General features: G+C 35.0%; 1 protein-coding gene across 4 annotated transcripts in view; it reads left to right on the top strand.

Annotated features, from left to right (window-relative positions):
- Positions 1-7,219: 7,219 nt before the first annotated feature.
- The window catches only part of DLG2 (discs large MAGUK scaffold protein 2), a 2,177,398-nt gene continuing 2,158,273 nt past the window's right edge, over positions 7,220-26,344 (top strand). For all 4 annotated transcript variants that reach the window (XM_056825173.1, XM_056825188.1, XM_056825175.1 and 1 more), the window contains exon 1: positions 7,220-8,008. In XM_056825173.1, coding sequence (XP_056681151.1) covers positions 7,979-8,008 — 30 coding nt within the window. In that variant the 5' untranslated portion in view covers positions 7,220-7,978. The remainder of the gene's footprint in view (positions 8,009-26,344) is intronic.

Below are 26,344 nucleotides of genomic sequence, written 5' to 3' on the forward strand. Positions count from 1 at the left end.
GTGAGAATGTGTTGTTGGTTGAGGTTAGTCAACACTTACAAATATGAAGGGCAAAAAAAACTGCCATCCTGTGGTTTAACATCTTGCCAAATGCATTTTGTGAAATCACAGACAGAATTTCATTCCATGACTGGGAAAAAAATGCTTCAAGCCAGTGCATCGTTAGTTCTTCAAATAAAAGCGATGTGTCTCTTGGGGTATGGGAATGGATGATCTCTTGTCATCTTTAAATACACATCAGAGCAATGGTAAGAAGGTATATTTAGCACAAAAAAAAGATGCATTCACAATGAGATCACCTTTTAAAGAAAATGCCAGTTATATCTACCAAATTTGCATGCTATTTTTCATAATTATGGGTGTGAAATTAAATTCTGTTAAGTGTAGAACTTTGGGTTGTGGGTCATAAGCTAGAAGTCGACTATAATACATTTCTAATGACCTGTACGTATGAGAGGCTATTCTAGTTATAACTTCAAGAGGCTTGTGCAGTCACCTAATTCAGTGCCATTTATTTTATAAATGAGGAAATTGAGTGCTAGCAAGATCACAGAGGCGATTTGTAGAAGAAATGGGATTCAAACCCAAGATCTCCATCTCTGTATCCAGTCCTCATTCCATGATACCTGACTGGATTCATAAATGAAATGTATTCACAGAAAAGGAAATGGGTTGCTTATGTGATAAGAACAAGAGAGAGAGAGAGAGAGAGAGCCTGAATGTACTATTGGTACCACAAATTATTTTTAAAAAGACTTAGAGGAAGGCCTCCTGCAAAACCTACCACTGCATGTGGATAAAAATCCCTTAGATTAAGAAGACATTGATGGGCTGATATCTATACTGAAGGAAGTCATATCACATTGACAAGGTCACAATGGAATAACTACACTATTGAAAAGAGTGGCATGTATTTATTGCTTCCACATCAGAGCTTCTGTGGATCTAGCTGGTTATTTTGATACTGACTTTCCTGTATTAAGGATAGTCAATTTTGTCTTTATTTTAATAAATTAAGCAGAAATTAGATGCTCAATATGTAAAATATTTGATGCCCTGAATATGACCTGAGTATCAGATCCCTGAGTCTTGGGGACCATTTCATTGCAGACACACTGAGGGGTCATGTCATTTCAAAGAACTAAAAACTAAAGGGAATAAATTGGGTAATGGCTAAAAAATGATGTTATATTAGTATGATGGAATACTATTGTGCAATAAGAAATAATGAAGGAGATAGTGCTAGAGAAACCTGGGAAGACTTTGATGAACTCATACAAAATGGACTCAACAGAAATGGGGAACAATTTTTACAAAGACAAAAACATTTTAAAAATAAACCATTTTTAAAGACTTTTAGGACTGTAATATAATGTAGTGACTCAGTCATGATTCCATTTCCTGATAGCAAGGTGATGACAGACTCAGAGTACAGAATTAAACACATTTTTTGAGCATGGGCAGCATAGGAATTTGTTGTGTGTTACTATACATATATATTATAAGGGTTTGTTATTGTTATTATTGTTTTGAAAGAGTAGTGTTGGCAGGTATTGTGCTAAGGGTGGAGAGCTTGGTAGGTAGTGAGAAAAAATGCTTATTAAGTAAACAAAAATAAAATTTAATTTTAAATTGACACATTGGCCCCTATTGTACAAAACATCCTTTAATCTAACATAATCATTTACAGTATTTATTAAGCACCTAGTATGGATCCAGCACTTATGACAAAAAAGTCTAGGAGAAAGATTATGAGTATTTAAAAAGTCACAAAACAAAATTCATGGACAAGGGTATTACTATTCTTAGACATAGAGATAGAGTCAAGAAAGACAAAAAGGGACATTAGGGACATTAGGAAGGTGGCATCTGATTGTGGTCTTAAAGGATGGAGAAGAATCTAACATTCAATAAAGGAAATGAAGGTGATATAGACATATATGGAAAAGTTCTGGATATATTGCTGAGACAGAAAGAAGCCAAGTTCAGCTAGAAGATAATGTGGAAGGTGAATATACCAGGATAAGGTGACTTTAAAGAAGTTTACAATTTACTTCTCCATTGGGAACTAATGATAATTTTTGAGTAAGAGAATAATATGACCAGGTAAATACATAGGGCAGTGTTAACAAGAGTTATTGGAAGTGGAGAGAGTAGAAGGAAGATCTATTATTATGGGACCATTCTAAGAGTCCAGGCAGATAGTTGTTAGGACGTATATTAACGTGGAAGTGGGGGCAGAGGAACAGACAAGATAAATGAAAAAAAAATGTTACAGGGGTAGCATCAATAGAACTTGGTAATTGATTGGAAATGAGACATGAGAAGAGGAAAAGCAAAAATAACATCAAGATTGTAAAAACTAGGCAAATGATGATGAAACTAGTAGGAAAAATATATATATTTGTCCAAAAAACTCTTAAGAAGAGAAAACAATTTTGCATAAACAAAAAACACTTCAACCAAAATTAGAAGGGAAACAAAGCACTGGGGTAAATTTTTCTAGCAAGTATCTCTGACAAGGAGTTCATTTTTCAAATATATAGAGAAGTGAATCAAATTTATAAGATTACAAATCATTTCCCAGGTGATAAGTGGTCAAATGATATGAAAAGAAAATTCTCAAATGAAGAAATTAAGGCTATCTTTAGTCACTTGAAAAAATGGTCCAATCCCTAAAATTTGGGCAACTATGAATTAAAATGTTATTTCTTTCCTGAGTTTTCTTTTTCTTGTATAAGCGGTATGTCTTCTTTCACAACATGATAAACATGAAAATATGTATTGTAAGTTTGATAGCACATGTGGAACCTATATCATATGACCTGCTATCTCAAAGAATAGAGAGAGGTGAAAGGGAGAAAACATGTTTCATAAAATGTTAGAAACAATTACGAAAAATTGTATCTACATTGAGAGTTGGCCAGAAAGTCAGGAAGACTTGAATTCAAATTAAGCTCTGAATATGCTTATTCATGGCTGATCAGTGAATTAAACTATAAATTGTAGAGATGGTATTAGTCTGTATTGTTAGAATAATTTCCTTCTATATCAATAAAATCATAGGTTGAGTTCCTTTCACTTTTCCTATAGTATTATGTACTGTGACCCTGAGCAAATCTCTTATCTGTGAGCTTCTCTTTCTCCATATGTAAAATTATTTTGTGTGCAGTAAAGCTCAACTCACCTGAAACTTGAAACATCACTATGAATGAAATAAAACTTCAATGAAAAGAGAATAAAAAACAAAAATAATTATTGAAGTAAATTTATGAACATGAAACACTTATTGTCAAATTGGGCAAAATCTTAGCTTTTTTCGTTTAGCATTGTCAAGGATCAATGCCAATTCTGAAATAGCTATAATTGTTAGGATGGTCCAAATTGTGGATGTCATTATAGAATGCCTTCATTTACTGTTGATGGTGACAGTGAAAGACTAAAGACCACATTTGGATTAATATTTATAATCTGGAAAAGTAATCAATAATTTAATAAATTTTACTTGAGTTTGTACTTATTTTCTGAAAAGTAATTGTTTTAGGACACAATTTGTCTGGATCACAACTAATTGATAAATAAAATGTATTTCACAAGTATGTTTGAGATTTACATGTCTTACATTCCAGCCTTGGAAAAAAGATAAAGTCACAATTTTATGTCCTTATCAGCTATAATTAAGGCAAAAGATCTGTCTCAAGTCAACAAACAATTCTTTTGGGAGAAGTGTCAATTAAGCACACTTCATGAATTTGCTAATTGTTATTCTCTGCTGTAGTCATTAGCTATAACATTATGTGTAAAGTGAAGAAATGAAGCAATAAAGCAGGTTATTCAAACCATCTTTTGCTTCCAATTCCTAGAAGTCTTAATAGATATTGCTGATAAAATTTTACTTTACGTATGGAATCACCCATGGAACATAAATATTTTAAGAAAATTAAATTGTTAGTGTTTCAATATTCAATCATCAAAATAATCATCTATCTGATTGGTTGTCAGAAAGCTACCTACTTTTCATGATTGCAATAAGTTTTTTTTAAGGTTACCTGGGAGTTAAATGTAATCACAAGTTTATTGATATCCCTAGTTTCTGTTTCTACAAAATTTTGAGTAAAAAATACAACAAAAAGTATGAGAAGAATTTTATAATTGACTCAATATACAATTAAATTTTTTATGAATATGTGCCTTTTCTCCTCATGATTTTGTTGGTTGGTGTTTGCCAAAGCTACCAGGTTGTGCAAATGCTCCCTTTTATCTTAAAATAAAATGAGAACATCCTTCCTAGCTTCTGTCTCTTGAGTTGAGGAGATGTATGACATGAAATACCTTAGATTATGATAGGATTAGATTCTGAAGCAGAATCAACTATTCTACAGGTCATAGAGAGACTCAAATGAACTAAAAACTGTTCACTTAATCAAGTAGCATTTATGATTTTGCTATTTGACAACATTGTGATATGTGGTAGGGATACATAAATCAACCAATCAATCAAGAAACATTTATTAAGCACTTATTTTGTGCCAGGCACTGTCCTAAGTACTGGATATACAAAAAGAGGGAAATGATAGTCATTGCTTTCAAGGAGCTCAAAATCTGTTGGGTCCATACTAAATCTGCATTAAGGTTACCTGCATATCACCAAGAGACATCAGATAAAACATAGGTAGAGGACTTATTTTCAAATGGATATTTTTATTATAAACTTTCTTGATCAAATGGTTATATTAAAATTATTATTTAGTAAGTTATTCTGAAATCACTTATTTGTGTCAACTGATCTTCCCTGAGGTTTGGTTTCCTCATCTATAAAATAAGGGATTTGGGCTTGATAAGCTCTGAAATCCCCTTCATCTCTAACATCCTATGATTGTTTCAGAGAACCTTTAAGAATAATGTGTATAGGAGGTTTCAGTGTCAGCAAATGTAGGAATTGTTTCTCTAATACTTTGTTGGATCTATGATCTCTTCAATGTGGATATGTCAACTGAACTCTGCCTTCTCATGTTTTATAACTTTTGTCTGTATCTTTCCACAAATCCTTTAAAAGGAGTCCATCTAATATATTGTCAACCTTTAGCTCTCTCGATGATTTTTTTAAACCAGTGGGCAATAGTGGCTATTGACATCTATATAGAGTTTTAAGTTTTGCAAAGTGATTGATATATTCTATTTGATTCTCACAACAATGTTGTGACTTAAGTATTATTATCAATCCCATTTGTGAAAGGAGGAAAGTGAGGCTAAGAGAAGGTATGTCACTAATCCAGAATCCTAGAAATAAACAAATAAATGAGAAAGGATTTCAATTCATATTTTCTTGATTATAAGTCCAGCACTCTATCTACTGGACCATTGTCTTTTATGGTCCCATATCTTCCTAGTGATGCTCTACTCTTTTCCCCAAGCTTTTTTCATTGGCACTATACTGCAGCCTGCTCATATTCACCCAATATATGTTATTCCATTTGACTTTGGGTGACCTACAACTTTTATTTTCAGAGATGTGGCATTGCATGACTCCATGGTATGCAGCAACCGTCATTAGAAGAACAATGATGTTAAAATGGAAGACTTTCTTTCAGAGAGAAACTTGAGGTCATTAAAAATGCTGCATAATTTCTCAAAGGCCATACATCTGGCTCTCTTTCTAGTCTAATCTAGCTTAACTTTATTAGCCATCTACATGATCTGTGTAGGAAATAGTGAGTTAAATTAAATGCCTTTATATTATACTAAAGAAAGTTTAGGCAAGGAAAGTTTCTTTACCCTTTGGTTTTATAGTAGCTATTTAGACATTTATCTCACATATTCCAAAGGTATATAGGCAAGGTTAAAACACTTGCTTGTTTGTGAAGCTAAAAAAAAAGTAACAGAAGGGGTTTTCCTTATCCCAAGAGAGTGTAGCTACTGTGAAGAAATAATTAATTTCCCAAAAGTTGCAAGCAGAGAACAAAGAAAGCAGACCAGAAAGGACAGCAGCTACAATGAAAAATAATAATAACAATAGATATTTATATAGGGTATCCCAAAAATCTTAGTTTCATTTTAAACTCTTAAAGATTAATTTAACTTTTAATTTAGGCTATTAATAACTTAAAACTGCCTTAAGACTTTTGGGATATATTATTTAGTATATACACGGTTACCAAATTCTCTTTCTCTCTCAATTGTATCAATATATGCACATGCATATATGAACTTGAATAATTCACAAAAGCTAGAGGGTTCTTAAACATCCTTCACTTCTTGGAAAGGTTTATTATGGAAACCATATGTGTATATTACAAGCACACATGCACATGCATGTTGTACAACACATGTATGTATGCTTGACTAGAGATTCCCCACAATATAGACTTGTATAGAAGATACAAATATCGACATGCACATACATGTACATATGATATATGTGTGTATATTCATATTCATGTGTGTATGTGTACAGAGCTACAGACACAAGTCATACACACTTATGTAGATGAAAAAATTTCAGCCTAGCAGTCTAGGTGTGTTCCGGGTGGAGGGTGTTCTATCCTGCAAGTTGAAAAGGTAACTGGTAAAGTATGGGTGTCTAGACATTTCCTCTCCTTACTGTCAACAGTCCAGTTGGCTGTATGTTTTCTTCCTAGTGAAGAGGAGGCACTGGTACCCCTCTCCCTCAGTCCAGGCTCTCATTCCGTCTTTCTCATGATCCATCTTCTCCTCTGCATGAGGGAGAAGACTCAAAGGGCCGACACAGCACCTCATTTATTCAGCATGACGCTTGTCAAGCATCTGAAGGGCTGCACCAGCTCAGCTGCAAGAAAGGTAGGGATTTGGGGGCAACCAGCTGGCTGCAAAATTCCGCAGGACTGTAAACAAGAAGGCTGAACCTATGGCCAACTAAGGAGGAACACCAGAGCAGCTAAAGTCAGAGGGAAGTGGAGAGACGGTTGGGGGGGGGAGGGTGGGAAGTTTGGGAGAGAAGTCATCTTTTGGTTTTTCAAAGGCAAACTTTCCTGAAAGTTTCCGGCTCCCTCCCCACCCCACCCCCATCCTCACCCCCTACCTCCGATTAAATAGACACACGTGTGTCTGTTGAAATATTCAGGTCGAGTGGCATTCAGCGTGTGTTTGCATACATTACTGCCCACACAGAATCCTAGGCAAATAAAGGTGGAAAGTTACATTTTTCTAAGCTGTATATTGATTCCAATTCTGGTTCTTTTTTATCTGCTGCCTGATCTTAATTATCCAGCTGTTAGTCATTTCTAAGAAGCTGCTGGGGTAACTCCGAGTGATTTGAGCTGCGATGTATGAAGTGGTGAACGCACCTTAGTGTTCCAGGCATACCTTTCAAGTAATGAAGGCTCACAGGAATTGGGCTCGTAATAAATAGCTTTTATTACCCAAAGCGGTTGTTCTGGCAGCCAAGCGACAGCACTTTGATAGATGGGCCGGGTAGTTTCACATGTTATGCTTACTCAGAGTTAGTAGGAAATAACGGAGGGGGAAGACAAAAAAAAAAGGTGTGTGGGGGGGGAGAGACTTGGCAAAGCCAATCTTATGGGTATAGGGGAACTGCAGATCTCAGAATTCCGAAACAAGAGCTAGAGCTGAAATGTGATTCTCTAGTGCCTGGCGTAGCTCGTATCTTGCCGGTTACAATTGTGCAGGACGCTCAGAGGAGCCTTTTGGATCGTACAATGAACTTGGGGGGACCATGCAGCCGAGCAATCCAGTGAGGCACCTGGAAGTTTGGCTAGGGAGGATTTCGAGGGGGGTTTTCTGATGCTTGGGAGAATCCTGCCTGCTTTCCGCTGTGTGGAGGAGGACTCCAGTTTCCCCATGAGGGGCCCACTTGGAAAAGCCTTCTGTGCAGACTCCCAGCTGAGCTGCTGTGTTTGTTATTTACCAAAAACCTTTTCTCACCTTTGCTGATTTGGTTCATGCGATTTACACCTACTGAGCCGCGGGAAGGATTTTTAGGATGGATTGTCTGTGCATTGTCACCACCAAGGTAGGATGGGGAAGCAGTATTGTCTGTCTGTGCAAATCTTTCCGTTCTTATTCCGTTTCTGTATTTTAACAGATTGGAGCTGTACTGTCAGTTTACAAGCTAAAGTGATCATTCTCATCTACTCCTGCGGGCATTGTGTTGTCTAGGTGGAAGGGTCTATATGTTTGTTCACATTCAACTTCTTAAAGTGACATTGAGAGCAAAAAGAGAGCGTGCCCATGTTTTCTAACAGGCTTTGCTTTTTCATCTATTAATAGCTCAATATTGAAATACATTAAGTAGTAGTAGAGTACACACATCATTTTGACATATTACATCAGATTAGCCTTTCTGAGCATGATAATTAGCTTTCACTTAAAAACCAGAAAGCTGTACATGTCTCTGGTGTTCAAAGAAACCAATCAGGTTTAGTGTGACTTGACATATTGTTGCTGATTGGAGAATCCTCATGGTCTGCATTTTTGTTTTTGTGAGGGGGGAGGAAAAGTATACCTTTAGGCCTTCCTGAAAAACATCTAACATTAATCCTAAATTGACCTTCTACCCACCACATGAGAAGTTGCTTGACTTTAAAAACAAATGGAATATTGACATTGACTTTCTTGAATTAGAGGGAACTTAGAAAAGTAGAGAATTGTTAGTAAATAGAGGAGAATTTCCTCTCAAATCAAATATTTTCCATGTTAGTCTTATCCTATCAGCCATTTAAATTTTATGTTTCCGTTTCATAAACTGAGCGGGTGAAAATGAGAAATCACTATCGCTTTGGGAAGAACTCGCAGGCACAATTATTCCCTACCTCCATTTTTATTATTCCTGTATGGGTGATCTACTTCACGAATCTGAGGCAGGTATGTTAGCACCCTCCATTGACTGGGCACCCATCAGACATGGCAGGCCAAATCAATAGACACATGGAGAAGATCTGCCAAGTGTCAAATTTTCATCCATGACCATCTCTCAGTGAAATAAGAAATGTAGATGAATTTTAAAGGCCTCAAATTAGTGCGCTGTCTAATGAGAGCACAGTTCTTGCCCCTTCACCTGATGATATACAATGCTTGCACTCTTTAGATGGCATAGTATGGCATAGGAGACACATATATGCTAAGGCTGATGTACTTAAATTTAATGGACTTCTTATTTATGTCAATTGATAATGCCTATAATGTAGATGGGGTATTATTTTATTTTTATTCTTCTTGTCTTTGCACACTTTGAATTATTCATTTATTTTCTTCATTTGCTTATTAATAAAATCATCAACAAAATAACTGTAATGAAGTCAGATAAGAAAATGTCATGTTTTCAAAATCAAGCAAGGAAAGGTCACAGTTTATTCTTTCTCATCCTGAGGCTATTACTCTCTAGTTAATTTTTCGCTGGGTGACTGTCAAAAAGTCTAGTTTGACTATGTTTTGTAGTTCCCTTGTTCCAAAACATAACAATTTGGAGCAATTGAAAACTTGGTTGATACTTTAAAAAAGAAAATATCATTTTACATTGTCTCTTTATTTTTCTGAATTATGTGTGCTATGATCAATCAGGGATTAGTTGGTTCCAGTTGGATAAATTGACTAATAGATTTGAAGATTTTAAACTCTAATTTGCTTCTTTTTGATAGCTCCAAGACAGTTTACATTAAATCAGCATTGGTGATGAAAACTGCCTCCATCATTCATATGCTTGGTTTAAGGTTTCTAAAGTATTTTATATACATTGTCTCATTTGATCCTTCCAACAACATGAGGTAAATGCTTTTGTTATGCCCATTTTATAGATGAAAATACAGACTCAGGTAAAATTATTAACTTAGTTTGGGTCACACAGGCAAAATTCAAACCCAGACCTTCCTAGCTTCAAATTCAACTGTCTCTCAGTTATACTGCATTTCTTTGTGCCTATATTGATATGATGAAAATTTATTTTTATTAATGTGCAAATTAGATTTAATAAGTAAATATGACTGTTACTTTATCTTTATACTAATTAAGGATATAGGCAGCTAAGTAGAGTAGCAGATAGAGTGCCTAGCCTGGAGTCAATAAGACATCTTTCTGAGTTCAAATCTGACTTCAGATGCTTCCTATCTGTGTGATCCTGGACAACCCTGTTTCCCTCATTTTCCTTACCTGTCAAATGAGCTGGAAAAGGAAATGGCAAACTTCTCTTGTATCTTTGCATAGGAAATCCCAGATGGCATCATGAAGAGTTGGACACAACTGAAGCCACTGAACAAGAACAAAAATTATGGATATGAAGTAATCAGTCCTGGTCACCAGAGTTTTAGGAAGGACATTTATAAATTGGATTAAATGTAGGTATCTAAAAGGGTGACCAAGACATAGGATAAAGTAGACCTAAGGTTGTTTAGCTTGGAGTAGCGACCACTGTGGGTATATGATGGCAACTGTGAGTACTTGAAAGGCTGAGTTGTAGAATAGAGATTCAAGATGTTTTGCTTCTTCTTTGAGGGGAGAATAAGGAATAAGGATTGGAAGTTTCTGAGAGGCAGATCTAGGTTTAATAAAAGGAAAAAATAAAAAAAACAATTTTTAATACAAGTTGCTGTGCTCTCCCTTCCTGGAAGACTTAAGCAAAGGCTGGTTGTCCATATGTTGCATTTTCTGTATAGGGAATATAGGAATATTTATAGGAAAATTAGGTAATAGGAATTATTTTGAAGTTGGACTAGATGACCACTGATGTCCCTTTTCACTTCCAAATTCTAGAATTTAGAGTAAATTATAGGATCCATTATTAAAAACACATTTTGGGGCTTCTTTCTTAATATTAAATGTTAGAAGAGAGGCAATACTGTGTAGTAAAGCACTTTACTTGAAGTCAAGAGACTAGGATTCAAATCTGTTCTCAATCATATACCAACTCTGTCACTTTTGGGAAGTCATTTTACCTCACTGAGATGATTTCTTCACCAGTAAATGGATGTGATAACAATACTTTAATTTTCATCACAGGAGTTGTATGATGGGAAACAAGATATAAGTAGTGTTTAAAGTGTTTTATAACTAGAGAACAACATATAAACACGAAGTCCTATTTTTATTATTTTGTTGTTGCTATTATCACTAATAATTATAAAGAAGGTAAAATATTTTGACAATGTAAACCTGTACTCAATAATGAAAGTGTAATAATAATACATTTATGCAGCATTTCAATGTTTGCAAAATGCTTTAAATGTATCATCTCATTTGATTATTCAACAATCTTTATTACCCTCACTTTACAGGTGAGGGAAAAATTCGAGTTTCAATTACTTGCGTGGGGTCATATGAATAGTAGGATTGAGGGTCAGGTTATTCTGACTTTATGACCAGCTTTCTATCCAGCATGATATTTTTTAGATTGATATTTCACATATGAATAATAGATTCTTATGGTTGGGAAAATTCAGAAGTTCCATGCAAGCCTTACCTGAACCATAAACCTGTCTACAGAATACTTGACAGCTCATCCAGATTTTGCTTGACACTTCCATTGACAGGAAACTCATTATCAGCCAAGATAACTGATTCCAGTTATGGATAGTTTTACTTCTTGGGCAGTTCCCCCCATTATGTTGAAGTAAAATTAACTTCTCTATACTTTCCATTTGCTGATCTTAATTATGTTTTCTGAAGCCAAGCAGAATCTAATCACTTTTCTATATGACAACCCTGGAGGATAGAAATGATTACAGTAATGTCATACTAGGGAAAAGATTGATTAAAATGATCAAACTCTTTCTTTTAAGATGGCTGGCCTCATTGACTCCAGTTATTTGAGTTCTGGAAACTTTTGCTATGGGACCATATCAGACCTGGTGAATGATGAAATGAAAAATTTAATTAGCAAACAATGATTAAGCACCAACCTTGTGCCAGGCATACAAATACCAAAGTAGCTTATCCCTTTGCCTTGAGGAGCTTACATTCTATAAATGGAGGCAATACAAGCAAAATAGAACATTGGGAAACTTCCTTAACCTTTTTGATTTTTAGTCTACTCTCTAAGATAAAAATTTATGGTTAGATTATGATCTACTTAACAGTCACAAATCCTTACTATGTTAATATTATAGGGACAATACTTTTTACTAAAAATCAAAACAACATAATTCAAATACATGTCAGAACAACCATGATATCATAGAAACAATTGCTCAAAAGGGTAGCATTTCAGGTCAACTATTTAAGTAGTTTATTCACTTTTGGGCACCACATTTAAGCAAGAACATCAATAAGTATGTAGCTGCCAATGGAATGAAACCAAGAAGGCAAGAGCATTTGAAATCATATCATATAGTGACTGGATGAAAGATCTGGAATTCTTGGTCTGGAAAACAGAGTCAGAAGCTGATCATTTCTTTTGAAATGTCTGAAGAGTTGTCAGTTGGGGAAGGGAATTAGATTTATTCTGAGTGGCAAGAGAAGGAAAGAAATAGGAACTAAAGGTAGAGATTAGATAGAGGAAAATGGTAGCTTAGAGTAAAGAAGAATTTCCTAACTTAAGATTCTACATATGAATTGAAATGCTTCATGAAATAGTCATAGTCTATCACAAAGGATTAGTTAAAAAAGTGTCCATGGGGAAGCTAGATAGCTCAGAGGATTGAGATCTAGGCATAGAGATGGGAGGTCCAGGGTTTAAATCTAGCCTCAGACACTTCCTAGCTGTGTGACTCTAGGCAAATCACTTAACCCCCATTGCCTAGCCCTTACCATTCTTCTGGCTTGGAAGAAATACTCAGAACTTGATTCTAAGATGGGAGATAACGTTTAAAAAAAAGACCTTAAGGAGATAATTAAGTGTCAGTGACAGACCAGAGTAATTACCAGAACTGGATTTGGGTCTCAGTTCTGCTGTTTATTAGTTATATGACTATGCTTGGACAAATCAGTTCACCTCTCTATTGCCTTATATATAAAAAGACATGATAATACTTTTATATTCTACCAGACAGCACGATATAAATGTAAGCAAATATTATTTAGTCACTTTTACGGACATAGATTAGATACTCTTCCACTTTGATGATGCTCACCTAACATTAGATAAATTTGCTAAAATGGAGAAGCATAACAATGTAGCTAGCATTTTTTGTAGAAATAGTCAGAATTATTTTTTAAATCAATAATGAAGCAGGTATAATAGAACATAGAAAATATTGCTAGATTTAGAGTCAGAAAACTTGGGGTTTGAAATTCAGGGTTTCTTTACAACCATCTTGGAGAGTTGTTGGGGAAATGCTCCCTTTCTCTATCTTAGTATTTTTATCAGTAAAAATTAATTATTTAGATAGCCTCTAAAGTTCTTTCCAGTCTTAATACACTACAAATCAATGAAATGGAAACAATTTAGTGACAAATTTTTGAATTACAAAAATGGAATTATTTCTGTACTCCAAATTTGTAAACCACGATGAACTGAAGCAGAATCATCCACTGGAGACAAAAGAGGGATCATCAAATGTTCCACTTAACTAGGAATTGTTTGTGTTCTCCCCACAAAAGCCAATTCTCCTAAGCAGCATTATTAGGCTGCTCTTGTAATTGGTTACTGCTCAATATCCTGGGGCTATCCTCATGTTCTGTGTTTAGCAGGTTAACATGAACAATTGAAATCCTCCTCCTCCTCCTCCTTCCTTCTTCCTGACATTTTGTGATCCATACTCTCTCCCTCTCTCCCTTTTCTTCTTCCTCCCCACAACACCAAGTAATATATGTTACATTGTTTTATCATGCAATGCTTATTTCCATGTTCATCATATTGTGAAAGAAGTCACATATTGCCTCACATATATCATTCTCTTGGTTCTGCTCATTTCACTTTGCATCACATCATATAAGTCTTCTCAGTTTTGTTTTTTTATGACTGTCCTGCTTGTCATTTCTTATGGCACAGTAGTATTCCATTAGAATCATATACTGCAACTTGTTCAGTCATTCCCCAGTTGATGGATATCCTTTCAGTTTTGAATTCTTTGCCACCACAAAAAAGCTGCTATAAATATTTTTGTAAGTAGGTCCTTTCTTCTTATCTTCTATCTATTTGGGCTATAGATCTGGTAATGATATTGCTGGGTCAAAGGATATATTGGCTGATTTTTCTTAATTATTCTCTTCCATGCTCCACTTTGGTCTATTCTGTTTGCTCTGGGTCACACCCAATTCATCAGCCATTTCAGTTGTGTTCTAGTATTTGTGACCCCATTTGGGATATTCTTGGAAAAAGATACTGGAGTAGTTTGCCATTTCCTTTTCCAGCTCATTTTATAAATGAGGAAACTGAGGCAAACATGGTTAAGCAACTTGCCCAGAGCCAAAGATAGTAAATGTTGGAGGCCAGATATGAGCTCTATTCACTGTGCCACTTAGCACTTGTTTAGTCTTGTTTTTTCCATTTGATACCTGTTCACTTAGATTTGGCACCTGTGATTTCTAACCAGTTGAGCTAAGTCTTCTAAACCTACCGGGAAGAAATTATAGAAGTTGGGCAGGGTATTGTTGGTTAGGGACTGTGGAGTTATTTTTAGTGACAGGGTGAGTGAACCATCCATCTAATATAATAATTTCCAACATTTTTTTTTGTTCTACAAACTCCTTTCAACAACAATAATTTAAAATATGAACTCCCAGGGAAACTTAATATGCTACCCATAGCATTCTGCAATTATTTACTCCTTATGGCACCATGAAAGAATTTTGAGCACAAATCCTTTGGGCTAATGTCATAAAACCCCAAAGAATTCCTAATGAAAACTACTGATCTAGAAGTAAAGGAAGAGGTATTATTCAGAGTATATCATAAAGGACAGCAGAGTTAACACTCCCTAATTGGCCATCATCCTATTGAGGTCTTTATTACCTCTCACCAGGATCATTGCAAGGGCCCTCTATTTGGTCTCTCTAGCTTCAATCTCTTGTCCTTCCAATTCAGTTTCCATATAGTGGTTAACTGTATATTTGCAAAGCATAATTGTGACAAGGAAATCACTTTAAAAGACTGATATATATTAATTTAAGGTCACCAAGGTATTCAGCTATGTAATTCCTAAATGAAAACTCAAGTCAGCAGTCAACTTTTTATAGAGTTTAATTACAAACAGGAGGAATAAAGGAATTAGAGAGAGAGAGAGAGAGAGGGAGAGAGAAAGGGGAGAGAAGGGAATAGGGCTTAAATACCCCTTCTGTTTAGGCTGGGCCAAAAGGCCCAAGCCCTTAGATAGCTGAGGCAAAGAAAAGAGATCAGTCCCTATCACTCACATGACCAAAATGGAGAAACAGTCTCAGGGGCCTCCACCTCCAGCTTCCTTCAGAGCCAACTCTCAAAGCACCACCTCTCAGAGTAAAAACCTCTCCAACCAACCACCCTCAGTCCTCAGACCCCTCTATCTTTAAGGAAACCATCCAAGTTCCCTCCCCTCAGTTCTCACATCTACCAATCACTGTCCATGTCTTCCCTGTGCCAATGGTGGCTCTAGCTTAACCCAGGACCGCCCAGAGGTCTGTGGCTTCGCACATGTCTGTTGAAGGTCATATTCTCAAATAATTAAATCTTGATCCTTTGCTGCAGCCCTTCCTAAATCCTGTTAGGACTGAGTGGGGTGGAAATTGTTTTTTCCAAGACCTGGTTCTGTCATTCCAAGTATCTTTATTGTATCAATTCTAAAATCAATCATGACTCAAAGAAATTCCTGTTCTATGCTTAAGCATAGGTCAAAGCCCTTTCCATTGTTCAGTAAAAGGTTTCTGTCCTAAAGTAAACTTAAGAAGGGAGGAGGAGGAACCTCCCATGCCAATGGGGTTCACATTCCAATAGAGTTCCCACTATCAATAGGAAATTTTTCAAGTATGAAATTTCCCAATGGTGAAATTTCCAACATTTATAAATCTAAGAAATTTTAAGGTTTACATAATAGGTGTATAACATATAGTATACTAAATATAACATAGTATATAAATATATAGTATAATATATAGTTATATAGGTATATAGGCATATATAGAAGTTTCTTGATAAATATGCTATATGTAGTATATAAATAGTATATATCATATACTTATATATTATAGAATATATTAAAATGCATATGTGTATATAAATAGATATATATGTGTACCTATATATAGGTATATATGTACATATAATATAATAATAATCATAACATTTTAGTGACTTTCTGTCATCTCTAGAAAATAATACCCACTTCTCTGACCAATCTGGCTGCAACATCTTTCAGATTAATTTCCTATTAGTCTTCCTCACACACAATGTGTTCTAGGCAAACAAGCTTGCCTCCTGTTCTCCAGACTCTGCATCCTTTCTCCTTTCTCTGATTCCATGAGCAGGCTGTCCCTTATCCTTGGAAGGCTTTTCCTCTGCCCCTTTGCCCCTTCATGTCTCAGTTTAGGGGTTCCCTCTTACAGGAAACCTTTTCAGATTCCCAATGATCAGATTCCCATAGGACACTCTCCCTCTTGAAGTGACTTTCCATTACAGCAAGATTCCAATCAGTGAAAATAATGAAAGTCACGAAGTTGTCACATGTATTTGAATTCTCACGATTCCAAGTTATAATTACATAAAATATGGTAATTGCTTCCAGCCTAATGGAAATATGCTGCATGAATTTGAATCAATCAATCAACAGAATTTTATTAAGCACTTACTGTATGCCCAAGTACAGAGCAAATAATGTAACTACTTCATGGGATTAAATATTCACACTAATCAAGACCAATCAGTAATTTGTATATTTTTATGTTTGGGTACATATATGCCCCCCAGGAGAATATAAGCTCCTAGAGGAAAGAGACTATTTTTAGTCTTTATATCCTTAGTCCGTAGCTTAGCACCTTCTATATTGTAGCTGAGGGGCAGAAAGGTGGCTTAGTGGATAGAGCACTGACCCTTTAGTCCTGAATTTAAATTTGGCCTCCGATACTAGCTGGGTGACCCTGAGCAAATCACTTAACCGTGTTTGCTTCAATTTTCTCATTTGCAAAATGAACTTGATAAGGAAATGACAAGTATCTTTGTCAAGAAAACCCCAAATGGCATCACAAACAGTTGAACACTACTAAGATGACTCCACAACAACAAAATATATATAGCAGCTGCTCAACGTGTTTTTAAGAAATTGTTTAATAGTTGATTATGAATAATCTAATAACTTGAATAATAATTGACTGCTTTAATGATATATATTTATAAGTAATAATAAAAATAATTATAATGATAGTGATCATCACCATAATAATCATCAGGAACATCTGTATTGTGCTTTTAAGATTTGCAAAGCATTTCACTGGATGTGAAGGCTTATTTGAGAATCTCAAAAATTTTGGAAGTAGGTTTTGTTATCACTTCTATTTCACAAATGAGGAAACTGAGGCTATTAGAGGTTAAGTGACTTGACTAGTGTTACACAGCCAGAGAGTACTTGACAGGATTTGAAATCAGATCTTTCTGCTGTCACGTCTAGCACTATCCACACCATGATGGATTCTTCATATTTAAATAACATTTCCTTTTTTTTAACTTTAACTTCACATGGTTTATTATTGTCCCTTTTAGATTACTGTTATTGTATATTTATGTCAAGTTAAGTCAATAAGTTTTTATTATTATTGGCATTGTGTGCCTGGCATAGGGCTAAGTGTTGGGGATACAAAAAAATTAGCAAAAGCTTAATTTTTACCCTCTAGGAGCTTACATTCCAAATGTGGGAGACAACATACAAATAGCTAGATGCAAATAAAACCTATACACGTAAAATGTAGGCAATCTCAAGGGAAATACACTCCCATTAGGAGGGACTGGGAAAGGCTTATTGCAGAAAATGGGATTTAATAAAAGATTTAAAAGAAACCAGAAGATGGAAGTGAAGAGGAAGAGTAGTATAGGCACAGAGGACAGCTGATGAAAACATTGAGATTTGAGAGATTGACTGTCTTATGGGAGGAAAAAAATGTCACTTTAGAGTGTAAAAAAAGTGTGAATATTTAATTCAATGAAGTATATCTATCCATTTATAAATTTCATATCTGCTTTGTTGGATCATAAGCTCCAGATTTAAGGAGTAGAATTTATTCATCTATATCCTCCAGTGCCTGCCATATTGCTTTGAACCTGGTTCAGGGGCTGAAATATTAATTAATGATTAATAAACAAATTCAGCATTTGTTTCTTAAGCCCTTTCCCTAGCAAGAGTCATTTGTTAAGCACTCAGGGTAGCACAAAGATTAAAATTCAACTCCTCACCTCATGAGGATTATGATCCAGTAGAAGAGATGAATGTGTAAATTCCATGCTTTATTGGACAGATTGGACTTGATAAGAAAATATGCAATGATGGCATTTTATTCTTTCTTAAACTAGTCCTATATAAATATAATTTTTATTTTATTTTTAAACCTATATTTTATGTCTTAGAATCAATACTGTTCATTAGTTCCAAGGCAGAAGAGTGGTAAGGGCTAGGCAATGGAGGTGAAGTGACTTATCCAGGGTCACACAACTAGGAAGTATCTGAGGCCAGATTTGAACCTAGGACTCACCTCCCATCTCTGGGCCTGACTCTCAATCCACTAAGCTACCCAGCTTTTTACCCCTAAATATATCCTTTTAATAATATTTTAGATCTTACTATCACAAACATAATTTAAACAGTCATTTAAGATTTAATTTTGTTTCTGTAGTTGTATTCAAATCTAAGAAAATATCATCTTCCAAATACAAAATACAAGCTCATCTCATGATTCATAGCAGTCATCATCTGCTAGTACATCTGTAGTAAATACAATCTTTCCCTAAAAACACACTTACCAGAAGGTTGCTCATAATATGGATCCTTCTCAGTACTGGGTGTCAAAAGCAGGCAGCCTGTACTGGACTCAAAGTTACAGACCTAGAGCCCCATATGGCTTTTTGTGTGTGGCTGGCGTTATGCAAGAGCTTTGGAAAAAAAAAAATACATGTAAAGGAAGTCTCTGTAAGGTGAGTCATCCTTTAAATGCAGTGACACACTTGATATTTAGAGAAATCCTAGCATAAATCCTTTTATAAAGCAAGGAGATCCACAGCATTTCTATAAATTTAATTGTTAATTTATCAGACGTTCCTAAGGCAGGCTAATTTTCCAGCAATTCCTCTGTGCACTTTAGAGACCAGTCACATATCTAGCATCTCTGTGCTGGGACAAGTTTGGGGAAAGATTTATGGATTTATTTAAGAATTTTTAAATTGTTTTTTTTAATATTTTGAAATTTATTTTTAAGCCTGGTCCTCTCTATTTCACACAGTCTGAAAGTGCAGTGACCACTCGGACCAATCTCATTACTGATTGGCAAGGGAGCTTTGACATGCTCCATTTATAACTTGGGCTTGTTCACTCTTAAGGCAGTAGGGTGGTCCCTTAATCTAAGGGTCTTATCACATTGGTGGCAGACTTAGTGTGGGCATCCAATTGACTAAGCATTGGGAACTTCCAAGCTTAAATAATTCCCCAGCTTTAACCTCCCCAGTAGCAGGATTACAGGCATGTACCACCATGTCCAGTAATTTATTTTCAATGAATAAAAAAATCTATTTTCTCTCCTTCCCACTTCCCTTCTTCCCTTCACTGGGGAAAAATAAGGAAGAAAAAAGGGAAGCACAACTCTTCTACCAAATATGAAAAGTCATGTAAAACAAAGTCCTTGCTGTCTACATGCAAAAAAACACATCTCGATCTTGACTCTAAGTCTATCGCCTTGTTTCGAGATGGGGAACGTGTTTCTGTACTAGTCCTCTGAGATCACAGTTGGTCATTGAATTGATTTAGTTATGTCTTTCAAAGTTATTTGTTTTTACAGTGCTGTTATTATATAAATTATGATTTCATTCTTCATCAATTCATACAAGACTTCCTCCGTGTTTCTGAAACCATCCCTCTTCATTTTTACAGCACAATAGTATTCTATTACATCCATTTGTTCAACCATTCTTGGGGAAAGGTTTAAACTCTGGTCTGTATTCTATTTCTTCTATCAATGGGTCAACAACTAGGTCAAGAATACAATGTAAGATTTTTCAACCCAAATCTGTTTTGTACCTTTCCAGTTGGTCATACAAGAACAATGGCTATGGGTAAGGCAAAGCCTTGGAAAAATTGAGGTTAGCCATATTCCTATTATTTAGTTCTTCAACTCCCTATCAGGTAAGTAACTGGGGATTGATTTGGCTTTCTGGATGGCAATGATGCTTCATAGCAGTCTACACTGCCCATTGATATCCATAAGATATCAAGAGAATTGAATGATATGATGAATGTATGGGAAAACAGATGAAAGACTATAGATGGAGCTGGCATGCATGTGACCTGCAATGTTTCAGGGAATATATAGGTAGATTGAATTCAGAAAATATTGATTTAGTACATCTTATTGCAAGGCATCATGCATACTTGGTTCCTATGATACAAAGGCAAAAATGAGAACCCCAATTCTCAAAGATCTTACATTGCACAGGGGGAAAACAACATGCACAGATGTGAGCATATGTGAACTATATATAGAACAATATATACTAGGACCTCATTTTATACAGCCCATACATTGCAAGACCCTTGTGTAAGTTGGAAATGACACATATTAGAGAATTCCATTATTTAATAAATATTTCCTATATGAACATATCTAGGCACTTTATTCTTTTTCTGAGGCATATCAGAGCTACCAGCATCACTGCTCTTGTACTTTGGAGCCATTATTAATGACTAAATAGCATTATATATAATATATACAATGAAACAAAAGGTAGCATTGATTTGATGTGGACAAAACTTGTTACAAGCAAGAACTCCAAAGGCTGAAGTGGGAGCTAATGTTTGGCAAAAAACAAACAAACAAACAATGAAATGACTCACATTAATACTTCTCAGAGAGAGAATGAATGTGATTGTGGAAACTGCTTTGAGACATTATACCACTTAGTGTATGTATATTCTGCTATACCTACATTTTTTTACTTCTTTTGATTGCCTTTGAAGTGACATAGAGCTAAAACTGACCCTAAAGGAATTCATGAAATAGTTTAACAGCAAAGAAAAGATTTCTTGGGATTTGTAATCCTTTTTACTTTTTAGGATGGCAATGTCCCTGTAATGGAATGAGCTTGAGGTTCTGGCTTTGCTCCTTTTCTATAGCTTTATGAAGTGGGCAAAATACTTAATTGCTCTAAGTTTCAGATTCACTATTTATAAAATGGGATAGTAATATTTGCATTGCTTACTTAATGAGTGGTATGAGGGAATTTTTTTCTTTGTAAAATTCATTTAATTTCTTTTTATTATTTCACTTTAATTCATATACATATACATGTATAATATGAAAAAGACTTTATTTTTGTTGCTTCATCTTTTTTCATTTCTCAATTTTATTTAATTTTTCCCAATTACATATAAAAACAGTATTCAACATTTTTCAAAGAATATCAAGTCTCACATTCTCTATGTTCTTACTCTCCCAACCCCACAACTCCTGTTGAGATGGTAATCAATCCCATTTAGATTTTATACATGTAATCACATAAAACATTTCCCCTTATTAATCCTTTTGTGGAAGAAAACATGAACAAAAATTTTTTAAATGAAGTGAAAAGTTTTATTTGGTCTGGATTCAAATTCTATTAGCCAATCCCCATCCCCCTTCTCTGGAAGCAGATGGCATTTTTTATCATGGGTCCTTTGTTAAAGTTTTGAACCAGTGTATTGCTGAGTTATTCACAGTTGGTCATTACACAGTATTGCTATTCTTGTGTACAGTGTTCTGGTTCTGCTTATTTCACTTTGCTTCAGTTCATGTAAGGCTTTCCTGGTATTTTTGAGCTGCCCCTGCTTGTTATTTCTTATAGCACAATAGTATTCCTTTACAATCATGTACTATAATCTAGCTATTCTCCAATTGATACATATTCCCTTGCTTTCTAATTCTTTGCCCTCAAAAAAAAAACAACTCGCTTAAATATTTTTGTACATATAGGTTCTTTTCCTTTTTTTATCTCTTTGGGATACAGACCTAATAATAGTATTGCTGGGTCAAAGAATATGTACTATATTTTAATCCTTTGTGCATAAGTCCAAATTGCTTTCCTGAATGACTGAATTATTTTACAACTCTCCATTTATGTCTCAATTTTCCCACAATCCCTCCAAGTTTTGTGATTTTCCTTTTCTGTCACAGTAGCCAATCTGATGGGTCTGAGGTGGAGGTGCCCCAGAGTTGTTTTAATTTGCATTTCTCTAATAAACAATGATTTAGAGCATTTTTGTATGACTATTGAGACTTTTAATTACTTTGACAACTGCCTCTTCATATACTTTGACCATTTATTATTAAGGAATGACTTGTATTTATATATTCAATTCATTTCTCTATGTATTTGAGAAATGAAGCTTTTACTAGAGACTTGTAAAAATTTTACACTATTATGATTATGGTATATTACTTTCCATCCTATTTCTCTGTATAGTTTCTAATCACCACATCCTCAAATTTGCCCTCGTTTCTATCAGCCCCGCTTCCCATTCTCTTATCCCTTTTCCCTGCTACTGTACTATAGGGCAAGACAGATTTCTATGTCCTAATAATTGTGTGTGCTCATCCTTCATTCAACCAGTTATGATGAGAGTAAGGTTCATATGCTCCTTTCTCTTCCTCTCCCACCTCTCTCTCCACTGTGAAAGCTTTTTCATGCTTCTTTTATGTGAGATAATTTACCTTATGGAGTCATTAGCTTTAGCTAATTCATCTCTAATTTCTAAGCATAATTTTCTTGAGCGAACTTTTGTACCTCTTTTCCCATTTGGCCGAGTCTACTTTGTAAAAAGTTCTTTTCATCACTAAATTTGTGTACTTTTTCCATATGGACAGCTCTGGCTTTTAAGTTCTTTTCTTCAGTACACTTTTGTATATCTTTTTCCATTTGGTCAATTTTGGACTTTTAATAAGTTCTTTTCATTGCATTTTTGTGTTTCTTTTACCAATTGGCCTATTCTATTTTTTAAAAGATATTAATTTCTTCAGTATTTTTATGCCTCCTTTACTAAGCTATTTCTTTTTTCAAAATTTACTGTATCATTCACATTTCATTTCCCAATTTTTCTTCTATATCTCTTATTTGATTAAAACATATTTTTGAGCTCTTTCATTACTTTTTCTTGGGCTTGAGTGTTTTTTTATTGAAGGTATTGGATAAAGCCATTTTGTTTTTATTGTCGTCTTCTGAGTTTGTGTTTTGGTCTTTCCTGTAACTAAAGTAACTCTATTTTGAGATTCTTTTTGTTCTTTGCACATTTTCCTGTCTTTTTCTTTTATTTTAATTTTACAAAGCTGATAAAGTTGGGATCTCTAACTGAAGTGAAAGGAGCACTAGTCCAAGCTTCACAAGCTTTGTGCAGCTGCCTTCAGTGCTGGCTCTGGGAATCTATCTGCTTTTAGTTCTTCCAAACTGGTATGATATAAGGAGAGGTGTGATTAATACTCTTTAGGCCTGACGGTCACAACTGTAAAGATTAAAATTTGGGGAAACTGAGGCAGGTAGAAATTAGTTTCTCTCTGCAAGGAGTATGATATTTTTAGAGGTTTATTAAAGAGAGAATTTAAGAATTTGAGAATTTAAGAAAAATACAAATAAGAAAGGCATGTGCCAGGTGGGCCAAAAGGCCCAATTCAATTTCACTCACATCATGAAACACATCTGCTTGCCAGCGGAGACAGGAAGAGAAGAGAGCCTGCCTATGGTGGAGACCCTTTATATCATAATTTGCTCTCGGCTCAGGTGAGAATTCAGTGAGATCACAAAGCATTCTGGGGAAGTGGAGCAAGGACTTCTGGGGATTGAAGTCCTGGATTCAAGTCTCCATTTTTACACCACATACACTCTTTTATGACTTGGAACTTGGACCAGGATCCTCTGCTCTCATGTTTTTGGAAGTGCCAGTAAGTGTTAGTCTCCTCCTGCAACAGTATGCCCCTGGAATGCTTCTTGTATCTGCTTATGGACAGAACATCAAGAATCTTGCAACCAGAACCAGCAATAGGACCCCCAAGCTGATTCCCCCTTATGGAGCTCCTGAAGCCTTTGCTTCTACTTAAGCTTTGTCTAAGGCTGGTTGCTGTTGCTCAGGTTGGGTTTGTTGTGGTGGGCTATGTTCCTTCTCCACTCCAGTATACTTGGTTCCTCATGCCACTCTTCTAAGTTGTTTTGGGCTGAAAAATGCTTCACCTTATCTTTTTGCATGGTGTGCCATTCCAGAATTCATTCTGATGAATTTTATCATAGTTTTTTGGAGATTAATGTGGTAGAGATCAGATAGGCTTGTGTACCTTCTCCACTATCTTGGCTTGGCCCTTGCCCTATTTTTTATAATCTCCACTTCATTATTATTATTTTCATTGAAAACAATTGGTCTACTGGGTCTTTATCCCAAAGAGATTTTTTAAGAAGGGAAGATAAAAGAACTGATTTATAAAAAAAAATATTTATAGCAGTTCTTTTTGTGGTGGGAAAAATGGAAAGGATACCCATAGACTGGGGAATGACTGAACAAGTTTTGGTCCATAATTGTAATGAAATACTATTGTGCTAAGAGAAATGCTGAGCAAGATGATTTCAGAGAAACCTAAGAGGATTTACATGAACTGATGTAAAGTGAGAAAATTTGAGAAAACATTATACACAGTGACAGCAATATTACTATAATCAACCATGAATGATTTAGCTATTTTAAGCAATAGAAAGCTACAAGACAATTCCAAAGAACTTAAAATGAAAAATGTTATCCACCTCCACAGAAAGAACTAATCAAGTCTGAATTCAGATCAAACATATTATTTCTCACTTTATATTTTTCATTCTTTTTTCATCTGTTTTCTTGCATAATATGATTAAACATATCAAATTGCTTAATGTCTCAGGGATGAGGGAAGGGTAAGAGAGTGAGAATTTGGAACTCAAAATTATAAAATAAAGCAAATGTTAATTTGGATGTATTTAGAAATGCCTAGGTACTGTAGATAGGAAATATAAAGGTATTGTTGTAAGGAAAGTAGTATGGCTGGTACCTCCAGAGAGTTTTTCCAGAAACCCCCCAACTGTATTTCTCTCAGCCTAAACTCTTTCCAACATTCTAGAATCTTCCTGCTGGTCTTATGCCACTGCCATGCAAAATCTCACTACTTTCCGTACAACAGTTTGCATGTATGTGTATATAATGAGGGAAAATAAAATATTATTTAAAAGAAAAAAGAATGTGATTTAATGGAGAGAAAACTTAATTGAGCCACAGAAGACCTTATTATTCTGGAATCATTCAATGATGATTTAAAATGGAAATGTGAATTCAGCTTCAGGGAGAGCAAATCAAAAAGAAAAAGATGCTAATAAGAATCACTGGAAGATTTGCAAAATTATGTCACACTTACTATTACTTACAGGTAGTAAAGAATTATTGTTTGTAAATCTTGGAATATGAGTCTAATTACTAAAAAAAAAACCCTTGGACAGAAAGTTCTTTGTCTATGAATATTAAAAGTATAGTGAATAAACTGACTCCAAAGTACCTGGATTCTAGTTATAGCTTTATTACTAACTGTGTGACCTTGAGCAAATTATTTTCTTGAGTCTCAGTTTCTTCATCTGTGAAATAGGGAGTTTGTCCTAGAAGATGACTATGGGAGCAGATGAGTAGCAGACTTGGAGTTTAGAGTCAGGAACACCTGAATTCAAATCCTAGTATCTAATATACTTATTGGATGTGTGACACAGGTAAAACACTTAACTTGTTTAGCCTCAGTTTTTTCATCTGTTAAGTGAGAATAATAATCTAAAAAGTAAGAATCCTTCTCAGGATTACTGTGAGAATCAATTGAGAAAAATATATGAAATCTATACACACATATGACATCTATATACATAATTATGTAATCAAATGAGGAGCTGTGTGTATGTGTGCATGCTATATATGCATGTATATCATCTCATTTGATTTTCACAACTCTAAGTTATAGTCTCTATCTATATATTAAAAAAAATCCACATGAACATCAAATTGTTTCACAGTACTAAGCAGTAAATTATACTAAGGGAAATGAAGGGGAAGAGAGTTGAACCAAAGAAGTGCTAATTTGACTAATTTAACACTTTGGTAAGCCTGTTTACATGGAACAGCCTGGCAGTAGATAATTGGTTTGATTTATGTGATCATATTTGTTTTGAATTTTTTAAATATACAAATGAACTCTCCAAAGACATGCTCTCCTGTTAATCATTGATCCTAATATTGAAAAG

This window comes from Monodelphis domestica, chromosome 4 (genome assembly GCF_027887165.1).
Source record: "Monodelphis domestica isolate mMonDom1 chromosome 4, mMonDom1.pri, whole genome shotgun sequence".
NCBI classification, from domain to species: Eukaryota; Metazoa; Chordata; class Mammalia; order Didelphimorphia; family Didelphidae; genus Monodelphis; species Monodelphis domestica.